This window comes from Gouania willdenowi, chromosome 20 (genome assembly GCF_900634775.1).
Source record: "Gouania willdenowi chromosome 20, fGouWil2.1, whole genome shotgun sequence".
NCBI lineage: Eukaryota > Metazoa > Chordata > Actinopteri > Blenniiformes > Gobiesocidae > Gouania > Gouania willdenowi.
In genome coordinates this window covers 21,717,664-21,738,632 of record NC_041063.1, presented here as the reverse complement: position 1 = coordinate 21,738,632, position 20,969 = coordinate 21,717,664, and the positions used below count along the sequence as shown (strand labels likewise).

The 20,969-nt window shown below is 37.7% G+C and overlaps 1 protein-coding gene across 2 annotated transcripts in view; it reads left to right on the top strand.

Moving 5' to 3' along the window:
• LOC114454130 (receptor activity-modifying protein 3) overlaps positions 1-20,712 on the top strand; it is a 47,986-nt gene extending 27,274 nt beyond the window's left edge. For both annotated transcript variants that reach the window (XM_028434346.1, XM_028434345.1), the window contains exons 2-4: positions 7,463-7,492; positions 8,917-9,076; positions 19,380-20,712. In XM_028434346.1, the coding sequence (XP_028290147.1) occupies positions 7,474-7,492; positions 8,917-9,076; positions 19,380-19,635 (435 nt within the window). In that variant the 5' untranslated portion in view covers positions 7,463-7,473 and the 3' untranslated portion in view covers positions 19,636-20,712. The remainder of the gene's footprint in view (positions 1-7,462; positions 7,493-8,916; positions 9,077-19,379) is intronic.
• Positions 20,713-20,969: the final 257 nt, after the last annotated feature.

Below are 20,969 nucleotides of genomic sequence, written 5' to 3'. Positions count from 1 at the left end.
CTTCTCTGCTGAGGGCGGAGAAGCAGACACAAGGTGTTTATGCTTTCCCAGTATTTGTTGTTATGACGCTCTACTCTTCTAGAATCGTTCACTCAAGTTAAATTAGGACAATTGGTCAAGCCTCAACTCTAAATGGTATTGGATGACATTTCAAACAAGCAGCAGAGAAGTCGTTCTTCATTAGTTTTAGAAAATATCATTCTGGTCCTGAGTTCATGACCGCTGAAGAGATTATCAGGTGACGGTGACCACAAGGCTTCAAGCAATTAGCCATTGAATAGATAAGAAATAGTGTGACTTGCGCAGCTACAGTCTCCGATTTTCCTTTTCAGAATCTCCCTAATTACGTTTCACAGTTTACCTTTTGTCGCAGCAGTTCATCCTTTTTCTTTTCCTTTGCATTTCATTGGCTTTCCCCAATTAAATATAACTTCTGGCTTTTAAACTTCCCAAAATCGTGGAAAACAGGCTTAGTATGGTGAGTTGAGCTATATATATTTCTTTAGCTGCAGAAGTGCGCCGAAAGCACATGCTTAAATCAACGCAGATTATATATTGCAAGATAAAACACTTTTTTTTCCTTTTTTTTTTCAATCACAACAAATACAATAATATTTAAGGCACATATTATGCACACATATAAAATAACTGAAGCAAAAGACGATTTACGTAACATTAATATAAAATATATAAGGGCCGACTTTAGTTCATAGGTCATGTCACGATAATACGTCACAATCAGTAAAGCACATAATTAATTTTATGGGTCACAATAATACACCACATTACGTTAATCACAATAAATCTTTACGTAGAGCATGATCATTTATTTCATTGCTACAAATAACTGATTAAATTAATTACAATACTTCTACTTATATTAATCTTAACCTCACATTACATTAACTCATTGCAGTTAACACAACAATTTAAAACATACAGCACAATGAATTGTTAACTTTTTCAGCTATGTATAATTTAAAAATATTTGGGTGTAAGTTTTACCTCAGATCCTCTTAATTCATAATATTTTTTCAGGTTGATTATTATTTTAAATGCTGACATGATTGTTGATAATAAAATGTGGCTCACAGATCAATCACATTTTTTGGTCCCTCTTGTGATAAAAGTTGTCCGTCTCTGTTGTAAATGCATAATGGGTTTCCTTTGTAATGTGTAGTCGGCTTAACAAATCTTTTGCGATCTAAAATTAAACCTAAAAATATCTAACATGCCATAATATAATAACATACAAGATCCTCTTGGTAGATCTCATCTTAAACGAACACAAAGTTATGAAGTCTTCTGCACAAGAGTTGATGCCTGTGAAATCTATTAATAAGTCCAGTGGAAATGTTGTTGTTGGACTCTGAAAAGAAGTCCTTGGATGGAGAAACCAGTCAGACTAGGGAGAGCCAGACATTTAGCCGTGGTTTCCATCACTCAGAGGACTGCTCGTCTTTTTGTCCTGATGGCTGTGACAACCTGTGTACCTCAAATAAAACGAAAGAAGTGAAATATGCATAGATTTCTTCACGTCTAGGTTTAGTAAGGCAGTGCACGTCTTAAAAATTTGATGTGATTGAATGAAGATGGAGCTGATTACCCTCTGCTGCCTTGGTACCCTTTGGTCAGTAACACTATTACATACTCTTAAACACCGTTTTAAATCTTGATTTTAGGAATTTTCCAATTTTATAAAGCCTTTTGTTGAACCTCTGAATGAGCCTCACTTTCATCCTTTATCCACTCTCCTTCTTTTATCTTTGAGTTATCCAGACTGGGGTTCAGAGACTGGAGCCCATTGAAGGCTTCAAATGGTGACACTGATGGCAACTCACCAGTTTAGTGTAAAAAACACACTGGCAGCTGAGGTCCATTCATTGCCGATAGTGTCAAAAGGACTTAAACGAGTACGAGATAAATCAGAACAGAGAAGATAGTAAGTCTGTCTGGAGTCTGATCAGAGACACCCCGTGTATGACATCGCATGTTAAAAGATGCCTGATTGGACTAAATGTACAGAACAGTTTGACAAGGCTGATGTAAATGGAACACATGAAGTTACTCTTCATCTATGTAACACCTTCTTAGGAGACATAGTCAAAGGTCCAAAGATCTCAGTTGCTGCCAAATAATGTAGAGATACTAATATTGTTGAAAAAGAACATGTCTGTATCTTAAATCTGGGCTGTTTAGTTTGATGTTTAAAAATACTTGGCAAAATTCATGCACAGAAAGGAATATTTTTTCAAGAATTTCATGATGACAGGATTTGGTTTTATTTACCTTCACCAAGAAACTAATATTTTCACATACGTTTGTCTGTCTGTTGGTTTCTTAATTACACCGTGTTTAATCTGGATTGGATCCGAATTGCATATTTCATCGAAGATTTGAGGTGCACTCTGAGTGCTCTTGTTTTATACTCTCTCTGTTTTTGCGTTCTTTTCTATAGTTACATTTTTTTTTTGCCTTTTAAATTGCTCTTATTTATGGTGTTTATTTTATTTTATATATTCCTATTGATGCCATGAGTTAAAATCAAATATTATTTTTTCAACTGTAATTGTTTTGGTCCTTTTCCTCTTTCCAAAATATCATTATTGTGAACTCTGTTGTCCCTGCTCTCGTATTTATGGACTTTAAAATAACTTGTACTGCAAAAACATTGGAAAAACGCTTCCAATGAGGTAGGTTTTTTTTTTTTGTATTGCCCTTTCCCAATAACCCATACCCATCGTCTGATCATCCTTTACCAACCTCCACCACTGACCCTTTCCCAGACCTGGATTAAAACCTGACTCTTTATACCATGATGCATCATGTCTAAGCCTTTAACAAACACGCCTCTGTTTAAGTATTCTTTTCTAACCAGACCTATTCATAATTTATAGATCTTTATTCCGGTCTTGTCGGCTGTGCAGCTGCATACAACAAATTGAAATAACATTTAAAGTGCTTCTTAAAGTCCTGAATGCAATAAGAAAATAGCCTTGCAGATCAGCAAAGTGCAGCTTGTTTTTTCTTCAATACTGAACCATATTGTCCAAAAGAAAAGAACAACTGCAATGCAATCAAAAGATGTAAAATTGTCCTAAAGAGATTTTAGAATTTAAAGCAAAATGAGAGAAATATACAAACCATACAAATCTGTCAGAACAGTTTGTACCAAAGCTTGAAAGGTATGCTTTGTATCTGTGCACAACATTGACCTGTACATTGGATTATTTGGCCTTCGTGGTTTGTTTGGTTGTTAAGAGACCACCTTTAACTATAGTTCACGCTCAAAGAGACCTCTGCCCTCCCACTGTTTACACTAAATGTCATTTTTGCTCTGCCAGTGCTAAAGTTATGCCACCGGAGTGTTGAGCAAAGTACAAAACTTCCTCTACTGGCTTCCTTCTTTCCCAAAGTGAACCATGGAGTCTCATGTTAGCCTATACGGACATTCCTGAACACCCATGGTCACTGGCTTTAAGTGCCAAAGTGTATATGTTAAGCCTTTTAAGTCTTAACATATACATACTGTATATGCATTTTAGCTTCAGTTGCACAACCTTTGACCTGTTTTTCTGCTCAAAGAAGTTCATGTTCAGTCTCACTGTCACTGGCGAAGAAACACTAGAAATGACGATAAGATTACATTTTTAAAAAGCTTTTTTTTCTGCTTTGGCGCTATCTTTGCATTCTTTTCAGGGACTCCAAATCTCACAATGCCAGGCGTGGAACTTTAAGTATTTTTTGTTTATTGATCTGAGGCCTACACTTTATTTTCTAGATCACATGTGTCAAACTCAAGGCCCGGGGGCCAAATATGGCCCGTTAGAGCGTCAAATTCAGCCTGCTCAACAAAGTGAAAATGATAGAAAAAAACATGAAAAATTTTGTAAAATTACCAACTAATTTAGTTGTAGATAACTCGGTCCCTCCAGATATAAAAATTCAATTGAAATCTATAATATTTGCTCAGAACTCAGTTTTCTATTTTTTATATCACATGACGGCAGTCGTTTTTAATCTCAAATTGTTTAAAATACTCCAAAATCTGGCAAATTTTCCTCGAATTAATTCAATTTGCTCATTTTCCCTACAAAAAAAAATCTGTGGCCCACTTAAACACCCCTGGTCTAGATCTGTATTTGTTAGTTATTGTGCCCAGCAGCTTGAACATATTCATTTTATTTAATTTAAGTTAAAAATGTGCATTTTGAATCGCTCCAAAGTGACAAGAAAACCTCAGTAGTTACAAGAGCTGCTTGTTTTTGATGCCGTCACTCAAACCCTACTGTGTGGATATGATTTTCAGCAGCAAAAAGCAGAAAAGTGAACAAGCAAAGGGGAAGCAAGTCAGTCCCTGCATTCAATTATTACCCTTGGAAATGCACAAAATCTAAATAGCGCAATAAAAACTGGTATCGTAAACCTGAATCGCAATAAAAGTTTACGCTTTCATAAGATTTTTCAGACGTTTCGATATTGAAATGAATCACAAAAGTGCAATGGAAAGACTTTTTCATACAATTACACATCACATAACGTGACACATTCGACAGAAAACAACAAAGGAATGTGGAGTGTTATACGTAAGTCTCACGGGATGAGATTTCACGAGTTATGAAGCTCCTTTGTCAAAACTTTCGAAATATCGCTTTTATTTTGCGAAAATCTTCAATGGAAACCCAGCTAGTGACTCCCTGACTTGCTTTTCATCAGTGAGTTACAGAGTCTTATGCACGTGTGTGCGTTCATTGAGCTGGTAAAGCCATAGGTGCCTTTAAAACCTGATTATTCTACAAACATCCATGCACGCCTGCTCCTCCTCACTGCTCCACATCTGCATATGAGCTGTTTTTTTATCCTGTCGCAGTTAAAGCCAGAAATAGTTAATTATCTGGCGTTGGAGTGGGAAGAAAACAATGTTTTACACGCCTGATATAAAATATACTCAGTATTAACTATTTATATTAACTGGTTTATCTGAAGTTTATTCTGCTCATAAAAGAAAGCGAACAAAAGGTGCATTACCTATTATTGTACGCTGACTCAAAAGCTGCTCCGTTTGATGGCTGAGTTTATGTTCTAATGCTTAGAAACAGCCTGACACGCTCACGGGCGTCTCTATATTTAGCATGCTAGCATGATAACAAGTCCTTGTCCCATGTGACTTGTTTCAAACCGCTCTTTGTAAGTTTTGTGAACTTTGAGAGCATCACACTTCAAAGAGAGACTCACCTTCCTGTGCAGCAGCATGTTTAGCTCTGCTGTCCTAACAATGAGCCACCGCGTGCAGACTTTTTAAATCAGCGAGGTGGCGTGTGTGTGTATGTTTGTGTGTGTGGGGGTGGTGAGGTTTGCCACTGTGCAATCCACGCAGTGAAATCCAGACAAAAGACTTTGTATAAAAAGAAAATTAGGAATAGATTGAAAGCACAGTAAGCCTACGGGTCATGAATAAAAGATTTATTCTCAATTTTTGGCCTTTTTCAGACCCCAAAACTCCACCACGTTATCAATGTTTATTCTGTGCTGTGCTCATGAATAGATGTGATGCGCATTTTTAATGCTTCTCATCAGCAGACACAATGTTTATCATCAAAAGTATATTAAGGCAGCATAAAAACGATGATGCACAAATATAAACCAGTGTATACGTGAGCTTATATTACCATAAATGGTCTGTCTTTGAGTAAAAGAAGGAGTCGCTGAGTAGGGTGTGTCATCTTAGCTCTGGGGTCACATGTGAGGACTGTAGAAGGAATACACACACACACACACACACCACACACACACTGGGCTCTCATTTAACATCATGATTGGTGGACAGAGTTACTATGAGGTTAAATAGAGAGATGGGCTGATACTAACGTCTGATAAGCTTGTTTTTACAATAAATAAATGGTTCTGCTCGTCCTAGCAATGTAAATAAACATCCTTACACACAGAGTAAGGAGACGGATCAGAGTCTGCAACAGGGACGACATTCTGCAGTGTTTAAAACATTTTGCCTTCTGTTTTTTTTTTTTTTTTTAAACTCAGGCTGTCTGTCAAGAAAAAAAATACATAAAAAAAAATATATATATATATATATTACAGACCTACGGAGTGCAATTTATGTAACTGTTGTGTACATTTGACAAATAACGCCAATATTGTAATATTATTCAACGGAGTAGATTTTGTTAGTTTGAATGAAATACAGCAATGTAATATTTTCTGTGTGATGTACTCAATAATAGATTATTACATAATGGCTGTAGTGTATATAAGTAAAAAGTGTTGGAAATGTTACTACACCTGCTTATAGTAATAGGAATAATAACTATAACAACAATAATATCATAATAACATAATAATAATATTATTTACATAGTAAAAATGTAGTAGTAATAATTCTAGTAGTGGAAATAATACAAGTAATAATGATAATAGTAAAACTTAGAATAATAATAAGAGCAATAATAGTAATAATTCATTTGAGCTTTATTTATGTAGCACAAATTACAACAGTAGTCATCTTGAAGCACTATCAAAATAAAAAATTCTTAATTAAAAAATAATGATAATAATGATAGTAATAATACTGTACATATAGTAAACGCTCTTCATAGTAATAGTATAAATATTAATAGTAATGCAACATTGACTGTTACAAACATTTGCAACACACAAATTTTCACAAATCCCAAACTGCTTTGAACACACACACACACACACACACCGCAACATCTACTAAATAAATATGTACGAGTTAAAACATTCACAATGTTTCACATTTACATATGTGAGAATAAATAACACTACATCACAATCACATCATTTTTATTCATGTTAAATCGTTTCCACTCCTTCTGCTGCTTCCTGTTGCTGTGTAATCAGATCAGGATTTTAACAACACTATTTAATTATTCACTCACAGCCAAAAGATGATTGTTTTTTATCATCAGAGTTGTTTACATCAGTCAGTGGTTTTCTTGTTATCGCCGTAATGAATAATGATGCAACATTAGGCAGAGCTTTTACTCAAAAAAAAAAAAAAATATGAACGTCTGATCTGAGAGCCAAAGAGCTTCTTACTGATTGTTTGAAGTGGAATTTTTAGACTGGCATAATCGAGTGTGTTCAACTTCAAACAGTGTCTGGTTGATGACTTACTTGTGGCTTTGGCTGAACATCAAATAATACAATTGAAACTTCAGCCTCAATAAAACAATATTGGATGAATTCAGGAGCTTTTCACTCAAAGTCTGGAGATCATTTATTACGTTGAAAAAATAAAACCTACATCATGCATTAGTACTGGGATTAGGACTCAGTCAGGGGGCGGGGCACAGGTCGACGACCTTTAAAGCCCGTAGACCAAGCAGAGAGATGAAAGGGTCAAAGGTCACAGCAGATGTGGGTGCTGGGAGCGGAGTGTTCAGCCAGATGTTTAATGACTGTCCTTTTGTTCTTTTCGCAGTCAACGCCTGGATGATGAGCGGGATGTCAGGTGAGTCCATCCATCCATCCATCCATCCATCAATGCCTTCATATTTCAACCATCATTATGACATCATTTACCCAGTGATTTAAACTATACAGTCATGAGGAGACAGGGCTATCTATAAAGGGAGAGATTTTTGGGGTCCATCCATAAAGTCAGCAAAATGATGGTCCATTGTTCTATGAATTTGTGAAAACCACATTAATTTATTTATCTGAATAATATCCACTTTTATCCAGGAAGTTTATAATTTTTTGCACCATACTATGTATATAAATTAATTATATAAATTGGTTAAAAGTTAGACTTAGAGTCGCTAAAAACAGACTGAAACCTTTTAACCTATTTTTCTAAGTGTCAATGTGAGCTTAAAAGTGGCAGAAATGGGGGAAGGGGCTTGGGGTAATGTATTAAGCATGACAAATCGTGAATATGGGTAAAAGAGGCATGAAATATGTTGAAAAGAGGTAAAAATGACATTAACGGGTCTCCATATGAAACATTAGGTGGGAAAAGTGGTGGAAAGGGTTTATAAGTGTCGAAAATGTGCAGAAAAGGCATTGAAATTTGATGTAGAAGTGGCAGAAATGGGAGTAAGATAGCAAAAATGCATTAAAAAGAGCAAAAATATGGCAAGAAAAAGTGATGAAAAAATGGGCTCAAATTGTTCAGGAAATATTTTTAGTTTCATGAAGACATCTGGCCACCCCCTCTCAGTGTCTCATGACCCCAAATTGGGTACTGACCCCAAGTTTGAGAACCCCTGGCATAAACAATGGAAAAAATGAGGGAAAATACTTTGCGTTCAAACAAGTTTAGTTAATATAGCACACAGCTGTATGCATGCACACTGAAATAATACAAACTGTATAATTAAAACATAGAAACAAAAAGTTTGAGAGATTTCACCTTAAAAAAGTCAGAAACATTTGAAGGCAAAATATCCATAACTGTGTAGTTTTGTTACAGGAGACTGCAGATTAAATCAATTTCATTGAATAAAAAATGTCATAAAACAAGCCTAACGTTGCCTGAGGAAAACCTCCTCACAACAACAAAGGAGCCAAAACAAAACACACAATTAGTTCTTAAAGCTATCTTTGCATACAACTCAAATAACCATCAGTAGGATCTACGTTTCTTGATCATATGTAGTACAAATTAATTCTTCTCTTTGGATTTGGATGCAACAATGCACTTCAAAAGGCTGCTTTAAATCATTTATTGATACATTTATCTGCACAGTTAAATTTGGTTCCTCAAACTTTGCTATCCCTTTAGATTCCCACGTTTTTTGCGCTTTAAAAAGGAAAAGTCTTATTTATTCAAATTCAAAAAGCTCACACAAAGTTCAAAGTCTAATTTAAATTCATTTTTTCTTCTCCTATATTTGAGTTTCTTCTCACTGTTGTACATTTTCTGCCTCTCAGCCACAGACAGCTTCAGCACTGAGCCTACGCTGCCTCGGCCCAGGAAAGTGTGCAATGAGTCACGTTTAAAGTGGGAGATGGAGGTCTGTGGGGAGGACTTTAAGAAGGACATGGCTCACATCGAACCTCAGCACTGGTGTAACCTCACACACTTCATCAGGTAGGACCAGTAAAGGAAAATGCACAATATCTGCTCTTTATTTCATTATGATCTCTCCTGTAACTCGTCTAATTTACCTTCAAGAACAGACATGGGCCCCCAAAAAGTAAACACACAAAATGACAGAAAAATACTTCATATTTATGCCAAAAACTCAGAGGACGACAACAAAAATACAGAAAAATGACTCCTACAACACTCGTTGAAACCGAAACCACACATAATGAGAGAAAAGCATACAACATGACAACAAAAGTACACAGAATGACAGAAAAAAATACAAAACCACAACAAAATACACAAAATGACTCCCAAAACACACAACACAGCAACGAAAACATGAAGAAAATACAAAATGACAACAAAAATAAAAGAGAGACTGTAAAAACACATGATAACAGAAAAACATGCAAAACAACAACAAAAATACACAAAATAACTCCTAAAACACCTGAAACGATTACAAAAATAACAATAAAACATATAAAACGACCAAAATACAATAACACAGAACCCCTTTTTTTAGTTTTTCTTGTATTAATGTTCAGATTGGTCATTATTATAAACGCTGACATAAATGTTCATAACTTGGCCCTCGGATTTGAAAGTCACATTTTTGTGGCCCTGCTGTGATAAAACTTGGCCATTTTTGTTCAAGAACATTTATCATACATTGATATAAACTAAATACTGATTATTACCAATAATAGTAATGTTTAACTAGAAAAGAAATGGTACAAAATTAGAAATTACTCTTACTAATGCAATAATAAATCTTTATTTTATGTTGTAATTTTGGTACTAAATCATACTTAAAGTAGACTCTTTAAGTCAGCGGTTCTCAACTCATGGGTAGAGACCCAAAAGTGAGTTTTGGACCTTTTATTTGCTTGTGAGCTTTTACCTGGAGAAAGTTATTTTATTTTGAAGGAATTTGTTTGTGCGCAGTGTGTGACTTTCTCAAATGTTAAGAATATATATTACAAATATTCCATTTGTGTATGAATATTTACCAATAAACACTGCTGATTAAAGTACTGAGCTCTCCATCAGGAACCACATCACACCCTAATTACCTGCAGGGGAAGGCAAAGAGACAAAGAAACTGAACCTGTGTGTCATCCAAAATGTTTTACTCACAAACAAATGTTGAAGGTTTAAATTCCTGCTCGTTCCAGTTTGTTATCGACTCTATAACAGTTTGGCGCATCGCAAGTTTTTTCTTTTTTCTTTGTGGGACAAGGAAGACGGTGATTCTCTTGAAGTCATTTTTGTTCTGGCTTATTTTGTCGTGTTCCCCGTGTAATGACTTCACTCCGATTTCTGTCGTATTCTGGTGTTTCTGTGAAAAGGCAAAATATCAACGTCGGCCATCGATTTTCAATCCGTGAGAACTCTAGAAATGTCATCAGTAGATGACGACCACAATTTTTGGATGAAATACAGTTACAGTTTACAGCAGGGATGGGCAACTTTTTTACGGCAGGGGCCACATAAATGCCATTGAATCTGATCCGAGGGCCACATTATCAACAGTCATGTTGGCATTTAGAATAATGACCAATCAGAACATCAATACAGGGTTTTGTTTTTAGTCCTTTCGTGTGTTTTTGGGGTCATTGTGGTTGTTTTTCTGTCATTTTCTGCATTTTTATTGTCGATTTGTGCATTTCTGGGACCACTTTCTGTATTGTTGCTCTTGTTTTCTGCATTTCCATTGTTTTCTACTCATTTTTGTGCAATTTTATTTACAGTTTGTGTCTTTTCAGCTATTCTGTAATGTGTTGTTTTTTTTGTAGTCATTGTGTTTAAGTGGTTGCTCTGTTTGTTGTCATTTTGTGTATTTTGGGAATTTTTTGTGTACTTTGTGCATTTTGCTGTCAATTTCTGTGTTTAGGAAGTTATTTTGTGCATTATGTTCCTTCCAAGTTCTTTAAATACCATTTTTGGGGATTTTGCTTGGGGGCCGCACAAAATTAGACCAAGGGCCACATGTGGCCCCCGGGCCGCCAGTTGCCCATGTCTGGTTTACAGTTTTATGTGGTTAAGCAGGTTTCAAACGATAAGAGAGTCACAGAACACAGGCCTCGCACTAGCTTGCCATAAACCTTAAGCCAGTCTATGATACTGAGACATGTGGACAGACTGGTCAAAGCTGGCTCTTGTGGCTCTTTCCCTAAATGAATCACTCTTGTTACAGACCCTCTAATGGTGTATGTATTTACGGAGACACCAGTGCAACAAAAAGACAAACAATGTGAGAAGTAGCTCTAAAGCTTATTATTCCCACTTAAGCTTTCACTGAAACTGCTTTCATTTTATGACATGTGATGTCGGGAAACCCACAGCTTCTTTGATGCCGAAATTATTGCCACTTAAATCCAAAGTCTAAAATGTAGAGAAAGCAATCTGGGCTCCAAAACCCCAGCACCATTACTGGGCCCTTACCTTCACCACCCCTGCTGTCTGAAGTAGCAGCCATTGTCTGCCTGTCGGAGCCGCTCTATCTTTATGGCTTCACTTTCACTTTAGCTTGTCGCTCTCACATGGCGGTATTTTCTGAAAAACACTCCAATTAATGGAAAGACTGTAATCTAGCTTGGACCTCCTGTGGACTTTATGTTCTGTGGGTGGGAGAGCATGAGCCTGAGGTTTGATTCTCAAAGCTGGGGCTTGATTTTTAAAGAAGCCTATAGTCCCCCTGCTATGTGTGCATTTTGATCCAGCTTTTCCAGCTCATTCCTTCCTCTCACCTTTTAGTTTGTTGCATTTGTCTTTCTTTTTCCATTTTTTTCAAAGTAAAAGGTGAAAGAGAGATAACAGAAGACAATGGTGCTACTTGTAGGTAGACGTGAAATAAATAAATGATCATTAAGCAGCACAAAAACTGTTATGTGCAACAGTAGTGTTTAATGCACTTATTTGGCCTTCATTGTCTATCAAAGTACTCAAGTGCTGCAACTTTGTTGAGGATTAATATATGATAATAAAAAAACAAAAATAATCTGTAAACAGAGTCTTAAGTATTAAATCATTCTCAATGCAAAGTCTTGTTCTTTTTTTGTTTTCATGTTTGTCAAAGATAAAATAAATCCCTTTCACACCAGTACATGGTGGCAAAGGGTATTAAGCAGATTTGGCTTGTGCAAAGCAATGTATTTCTCACTATTTGATTTGATTATTTTTATGTCACCACTAGAGGGCAGTTTTACATAGGGCCAATGTGTAATTTGAGACAATGCATGGAGGCTCCTGACTACTGGTCTATTCATATTCTAGTTTACAATGTTGCCACACTGTTATTTTTTTTTTCATACCCCCTATGATAATTTGCGTACATCTGGGGGTACCCATACCCCAATTTGGGAACCTAGGTCCTACAAGAATGCAAATATGTTGCATATTCTTTAAAAAAAACAGCTGAGCGACTGCATTTCATGATAATTTTGAGCATATTTTCTTTTGAGTTTCTGCAGCTTTTTATTTAGAAAAGTTACACAACTACTGGTGCAAACATATTGAGCCTTGCACAGCTTTTTTTTCCACCAAAGTACAAAATGCTTCCAACAAGATTAGAGGAAAGATGAGAGGTGTTGTTGATCATTTTATTGTTAAAGCAACATTGGTAAATACGGTTGCCTGACAGCAGAGGATTAGGTGTAGGAAGTGTATACAGGTAGACGCATGTAGTGTAGTGATTTATAGGATCGCTGTTGTAAATTCTGACACATACTGTATAAAGATGTCAATAACTGTATTGGTCTCCTCCTCATTGGAACATCTAGGATTGTGTTGTTGCTTTGATGAAACGATAACGTGACATTTTCCCTTTAGTGATCTTTGAACTGAAAATGAAGCAACACAAAACTTAGTCTAGATCAGGGGTGTCAAACTCATTTTAGTTCAGGGGCCAAATATGGTTTGATCCCAAGTGGGGCCACTTGTGCGGGAAAACGAGTAATTTCAACATTGTTGTGCTCTAGTTTGCATTTTTACGTGTACTTAAATGACAAAAATGTTAAAAACAACCATATCCAAGCAAAAAGTGATAGATATCAGTCGCAACAGGATTTTTTATTTAAAATGTCTTAGATTTTGTGACCAATTTCTATTTAATTGGGGGAAATTTGGTGTCATCATTGGAGGAAAATTTAAGGATTTTGTAAGAATTTTGAGTTTCAACACTTTAACATTAAAAATGACTGTAATGGTGCAATAAAAGCAGTAAGAAAACTGAGTCCCTGCAAATATTGATGAGTTTCATTTACACAATGATTCGAGCCAAATTGGATGCTCCAAAGGGCCGGATTTGACCCCCGAGCCATGAGTTTGACACATGTGGCCTAGACGCACACCAAAACAACTCTTCTAACAGATCAGTGGATTGTTTCTGGCTCCAACCAATCAGGAGGTGCAGCTCACTTACACAAAAAACAGCACTGAAAAGGTTCTGTGTCAGTTCTGAAGCCAACGGGGGATAAAACTGGATCCTTTCAAGGGTTGTTTTGGTCTATTTTCAGTGCAGGGTGAGCGGTGTCGTGCACCAGCTCTGCCTTTCTCTTGTCTTGATGCTAAACTAAAACTGAAGCAATGGGATGGAATTGGTCGCTACCTATTTAGGGATATCTGCGTTGAATTGTTGACAGCTTTGAGAGCTCAATGTTACGAAGGCCGTGGGAAAGCAGGCGTGACTTTCCTTTCCAGGAACTGTGCCAGTCGACGCTCAATCACATGTATAGCATTACATCCACTCCACATATTGAGCAGTTCTGGCGTTTTTCAGCAGCAGACGAAGCCTGGAAATAGGTGATAAAAAATATGGGAGAGAAACTGAGAATTCATTGTCATGTTTAAACAAGCTCCGACCCCCGCAGAGCGTCTTCCATCTGACAAATGAGCTTTTATTGTTCCAAATCAGGGTTTATAATCTGCTCAGTTCACCAGAAAGGCTTTAGGTGGTTGTCTGAGGGCTTGTTTGAACTGCACCTGTTGGCCCCACTAATAACATATTGATTTTCTGCCAGTTTAAACACAAGGACAGATGAGTGCCTGTGTTAGTCTGGACCTTATAACAATAAATCCTCCGCTGTGGTTGTTCCAAGGACTGCACCAGATGCCACGCTAAAGTAATCAGAGCTTTTCCAGTATCAACTAATGACAAGCAATTGCCCATTTCAACCAAAACACATACTTCTAAATTTGATCATGTGCTCATAACTAGACAGCTACTAATATGTGGAGGAATACCAGCCATGGAGACAACGATAAGATCGCACAACTAGAACAAAGAATATTTACCAGTATTCCTTTATATTTTATGTGCAAATGTAAAGATAAGAAGCTACATTAATCCTAATAACCACACACGCACACAGAGTGATTTATTATTAGGGGCTGGGCAGCCTAAGCTGCTGCGGACCTGTTGTTATCCTGTATGTGCTGTCTAGAGTCATTAGTGTATCGTTTTGATTTATGTCTTGATAACTTGCGCACATGGTGACTGGCTTAAGGCGGTCATATACCGTGCGATTTTTGGGCCGAGTCTCTGCTAGATCGTGTCATGCATCGTGGAGTCACGGGAAACGATTAACTGCTCATGACCAGCTCCCGATCAGCAATTGTATGGTCGTAAGAAAATCAAACCTGTTTGAAATCCTGGTCGCTCCTTGTGAGGGTATCTCACTGTTGACGCAGTTCCACGGACCGGCTTACATCAAACTCTCACACTGCACATGCTCGAACATCGTAGGACCGCTGTCCAGCCTGTTCCTGGTCCATCACATCACCGTCTTTTCTTTTTTTAGAGCTCTTTTTGCTGAGATTCGCGAGTGTCTCTCCACTTCCGGGTTATTCTTCTTCTTCTTCTTCTGCTGTTTTAATGGCGACGCTTCAGAGTCCTTCTTTTTCTTCGAATTTTTACATTGCATTTCCAGAAACAAGACCCTGATGTGTCGTGTATGAAGTTTGAGTAGTCAGATCGTTTCAGTGTTGGTCCGTATAGTGTGAGAACATAAATCGTGACTACAACGATTGAAAAATTGCAGTGTCTGCCCTCCTTTAGTCAATTAGTGAATCTACACGTGACATTTCCATTTGCTAATTAGCTCAGTGACATTGAGGATAATCCTTCATGAATTAGTTGTGGATCTGTCATGTTTGACTAATTTATTAACAAACCTTTGCAGCTGTAGAATTCCTATCATGAGCGAGGAGAGGTGTAAAACATAAACTGCAGAATTGTCTTACTAATTAACTATAGATAAATCATTGTCTCTTGTGCCAGAAAGTGTAAGTTTAAACCTCAACAGATGTAGAAAGCCACCTCCTTTTTTAAATCTGTTTGTTGGTCAGAATTGAATTGCCTAATTTCATTTAATTTGCCTGGTCCCGACCATTGCTGTGCAGCCGCTATAACCATTCCACCTATTTTCATCCTGAATAAAAAGTAAAACCTTGTCTCACTATAAACTCATGTTAATTGAATAAAATACACTGCTGGGGCCAATAAAACTGTGGCTAATCTATTATGAGGCCGCCACTGGCTTCACATTGTTTCTCTGCTAAGTGCTTTTCTTATCTGGAATGCTGTGTCTATTTTCTGCATGCGCTGAACTATATGAATATCTATCAACACTCCATATCACCATCAGCAGCAGGGTTTATTTGACTGCTCGCACTTAAGCAGAGGTCAATCAAAACAATGATTTCAGCGTGACGTCAAAGCTGATCTCCTGTGTATATAGAGCAGGGAGTCTAATGTGTTAGGTAACATTGAAACGACCCCCTGTGAGAGGTTACGGCTGCTGTTTTAAGACACCGTACTGAGAGTCTAACGTCAATATTTCACTGTAATCTACATGTTTATGTGCTTTCAACAATGCATTTACATTAGGATGTGGATTGACAGCTTTGTGTTTCAAGGTTTTTCTGATTTTCTGATCAGCAGAGTGTGTTGTAATGTCAGACGGACACTTAATGGCTGTGTTTGAAATTGCATACAAACGTACTACACACTTAAAGGTAGGGTAGGTAATTTCTTCCAGATGAATTTCTTTGTTTTTTGGTTGAAATTGACTTTATGGCTTGACAGAAATTAAGATCTTATGTGCTCTGAAAAAGGAACGAGGAAAATCCATAATCTGTAGCAGCTGTAAACCTGTAAAAACTTCGACCAATCAAAAAAGACGGTTCGTTTTTTGTTAAGCAATCATGTCTCCCTGCTCATTCTTGACCCCTTGCGTACACTAGCCCACACTAAAAGCGTGTCACCGGTGACAGAGTTAAAAATGAGTTTTTGGTCATGTTTTTTAACATACTGTATATGATAAATTTTATTGTTTACTTACTGCTGAATGAGATATGAGACAACGTAGTTTCTACACAATACAAGCAATGAGCTGAAGTCCGCTTTTAGAGCGCCAGTGCTTGTTTTCGGAGACCCGCCATTGTGCTACTGACAAAACTTCTGGTTAATTTCAAAACAAGAGCCCTATTTACAAAAGCGTTAAAAACTAATGGAAGACAAGAAGAGATGCTTTTGTTTTGTTTTTTAGCTTGAAGCTGGTCCTATGATGATTTTACATTCAACTCACAATGTATCATGGGACGGTTATTAAGTATGACTAGTGTGCCCCCCATGCATACTTGAAAATGTCCGGATATAGTATACATCTGGGTATTTCTCACTTACTCAATGTTTTCACACTATCTAATGTGACTGCACTACATACTGATTTTGACGTCAGACTTAGGATGAGTAGTACATTCATATCTGATTTCGAACAGAGCTAATGTCTAGTATATTCTAATATGATTAAAACTTTATTTTTTAACTAAGACTAAGTACACAAGCAGTTTTTAAATGTTTTTGTTTCAATTTAAAAAAAAAATAATAAGGCAGTAGTGTGTTTGACATCAGGGGAGTATGTGTTATATATTCCAGAGAAACCATTAAGACTGCTGTGGTTTTAAAGAAAAGCCCAGCACATAAAATACAGACTAAAGACCAATTCCATGATTTCATCCTGTATCAAAACTACAAACAGCCGAAGCCCCTGGTTTAAGGTAAATAAAGCAAAACATTGTTGGGATGGCAGAGAAACAAAGCAGCACTTTGATGACCCAAATACTAAATCACACACACGTGTGCACAGAACACACTGAGGAGTTTAGACCCTCAAACTGGGAATAAACCAAGATAAAGAAGAACAAGAAATAAAGCCACTACTATTATTTATCTATATCGTAAGGAACCTCTGTCTGTGTGTGTGTTCCTCAAATATCTCAGTGCATCAGGATCAGACTGACCTGAGAGTTTCAACATGGCTGCTGCTTGGCTCAAGGGTGTGTAACGTCGGATTTGTTTGGACGCCCCACCTCCCGAGTCGACGGACTCAGTGATGATGTCATCAGTCTGAGCTCAACAGTGATGATGTCATCATTGAGTGTAGAGCTTAGGAATAATGTCATCCCTATGTTCCAATGTTTTAATGTTCTAATATTCCAATGTTCCAGTGTATTATAGAGAGATGCCGTCAATTTTATATTCACCTATCTGTGGATGTTTACAATCGTACAAAGAGTGAACAAAAACGTCAGGCAATGCGCCGTGCACGTGATGCTGAGTCAGCTGTGAATGCACTGTGCACGTGATGCTGGGGCCAGCAATGCTACACTCTAGTCGAGGCTCCGCGCGGCTGAAACCAATAACCAACGGACCACTCGACTGGCCAGCGACACTGCACTTCACTCTAAGCTCCGCACGGCTGAAACCGCGGCTGAAAACTTAACCTCCCACTTTTCTATAGCAATACATACTTCCTACGAGCTCTGCACTATTAATATACAAAAAAACACAACCTACTCAAATATTATAAATATTCTGAACATTAATCCAGGGAAATATTTCCATCCTGGGGTGAGCCTGATTTGATGATTGGTTAATAGAGGACCCGCCCTATGTCCGGAGCTGCTTCCTTAAACCAGTAACTCCCTTCATTTGGGCAAATAAAACAACCAACAAGTGATGGGTTGTTTCCTATCAGGCTGTCATTTAAAGGAAACCATTAAGTCTTTCACTCTTTGCTGTTTTCAACCTTCAATGTGGCAGTAGGAGTTACTGTATGTGCTTGCCTTTAGATGTTCATTAACTTAGCAAAACAAAAACCTTTCGGATTGATCTGAAACTGTATGATAGAAAATTGACTGTAAAACAAACATTGTCTGATCCGACTGTCACATTAGCAACGTTCAGGTCAGCATTTAAAATAATCACCAATCGGAGCGTTACTACAGGAAACAACGAAGGCTTTTGTCTTTGTTGTTTTTTTGTGGGCTTTTGTTCATGAGTTATTTCATGTGTTTTTGGAAGCATTTTGTGTATTTTACCAGTCATTATATTTGTTTATGTTCATTTCTGTCTTTTTGTCTATTTTTCTGTCATTTTGTGTAATTTTGATGTAATTTTGTGCAATTTTGTTACCATTTTGTCTTTCTTTGGAGTAATATTGTATGTGTCTTGTTGATTTTTGTGTTTAGGTGATTGATGTGTCATTTTGTGTGTTTTTGTGTTTGTAGAGATATTTTGCGAAATGTGTTGGGCTTCATATTCCTCTTAACTTCTAAGGTTACAATTTTTGAGGGCATGCACATAATTAAAAAATTGATTCTCAGATTTGTGGAGCATTGGAAGATCAAACCTCCATCACGATCAGGTTTGTTAGAGCAGGGAAAATGACTAAAACCTGCAGGATTTCCGCCCCCGATCAAAGGTTTTCAACACTTCGTTAGTTTGTGAAGTCAACTTTAGCAGTCCAAAGTCCAAATCATGCCCACCTAGCCAAGTCCAGCTTACTTTAAACACCCTGGATAGCATCAAGTTCGTCCTTTATGTCTAAGATCATTAAATAAAAGCCTACCTTGATCAGAAAACTTCAGTTCAAGTAAATATATTTGTTGCATGAGATCAAAGGGCCACATATTTAAATCAGGAATATTTTAAATCCCTTGTGGGGAATGAAGGATGGCTGCAGCTCAGTGGAGGATCCCTGGAGCTTCTGTGTGTCATGAGAAAAAAGAGTAGGATGTGGCAGAGGGAAATTCAGGATGGAGCTGAAAGGATTATGACTGGATGAATATATTCATCAGGGCAAAGCTTTGAGTCTGAAAAGGCTCCACCATGGGTGTGAATGAGCGCTGAAACTGAGAGGTGCTGGAGGTGTTTATATACAGTAGATGTGGATCCCTCATGGAATCAGATTTTATTTCATCCTCTTCTGTGTCTTTGTTTCTCTTTTTTCCTCAGTGAGTACCATCTCTTCACGCACTGCACGGAAAGAAAGTCCCTCATCGTGGACTGCTACTGGCCCAACCCGCTGGTAGAGAGCTACATCATCCGCATACACAAGCACTTTTTCTCCAACTGCACTTTGGAGCAGGTGGTGTGGGTCGACCCTCCGGATGACACGTTGACCATCCTCATTCTCATCCCTGTTTTCCTCACCTTGGCCATGATCTCCCTGGTGGTCTGGTGCAGCAAGAGGAGTGACATCCTAGCTTGAGACGGATGAGAGGAGAGAAAAGTGACGATTTCAACATAAGGTCCAAGTCTTGGAAAAAGAGACCCTTAGTTTCTTTAGTTCGAGTTATCCAGTAAGGAACCACCAAAACAACTTGTGACATCTGAAAGTTATGTCTGCTTGTACAAAGTTGTATTGTTGTCATATTTTTGCCTGTTATCATTCTGCATGTTGTCCACATGAACAGGTCTTTGAATAACATATTGTACAGTCAGATATTGAGGAGGATAGGCAGCGCTTTTGCATGTTTACCCCAAACAGTATAGCGCACTGATTCCTCCGCGTTACCAGGAACACAATTGATATAATTCATCAACACGTCGTTGGGACCGCTGACCAAAACCCTTGAAACATTTCTTTAAGTGAGTTCTGCTTCCTTCGGAGAATCTCGTCAAAGCACTGCTGAAGGCCAAAGTACCCACCGAGGGTGCTCCAAGGTCAGTGAATGAACTCTGAACTGGTGGGAAAATACACTCTCCCTCCCTCAAGGGTGCCGGCGCTGACATAAAACTGTTTGTTTGCTCAAGAGGGATCAGAGAGGAGCCGATTCTGGACTGGATCATGTTCGCGAGGGAGATAAAGTTCAGTCTTACTTTTTTGAGTTCCTGCCCAAAGACGAGGAAACGTCGTGACTCATGCATGTATTCTTGGGACTTGATTTGTATGTGTGACTACTTGAGCCATGACAAATGGTTTTGTAACTGAGTAACTTAAAAGATATTAAGATATTGTTAGTGTAAGGTTTCTCAAGGGAAACAGAAAGTTACAGGCTTATGTGGGGGTCTCTTGTTGTACAGTTACACTTTATGTCTGTGCCGTCTACTGTTAATCCACTTTTTCTCAAACAACTGATAGAAAGACACTGAAATACTTTGAAATGACTTATTTTGGACAAAGGGTCCAAAGAAACAAACCTTGGACCCATCATCCAAAAGGCAAACCAAATCAAGCACTGCAGATTGACCCCAAAGTACCCCCCCCCCCCCCCCCCCCCCCCCCACAGCAGCTCTGAAGCTTGTTTTTCAGTCTCATTAAATCTAATGTTTGTTGTTGAAACTCAGCAAAAAGGCTTTGATTAAATTTAAAATGTGTCAGAAAGAGTACAATGGTTTCATTGTTGCAACCAAAGCATACACACTGCGAACAAACACAAACTGGAGCAAGTGGATGTTTTTTAGCTATAGATTTCCCACTGGATGTACTCGGCAAAAAAACATGTGTATAAAATAAGAAAAGTAAGTTAGTAAACTTTCTTTGTATTGCGCTTCTCACAGAGTACTCAGAAAGTGCTTGACAGTAGTAAAATAAATACATAA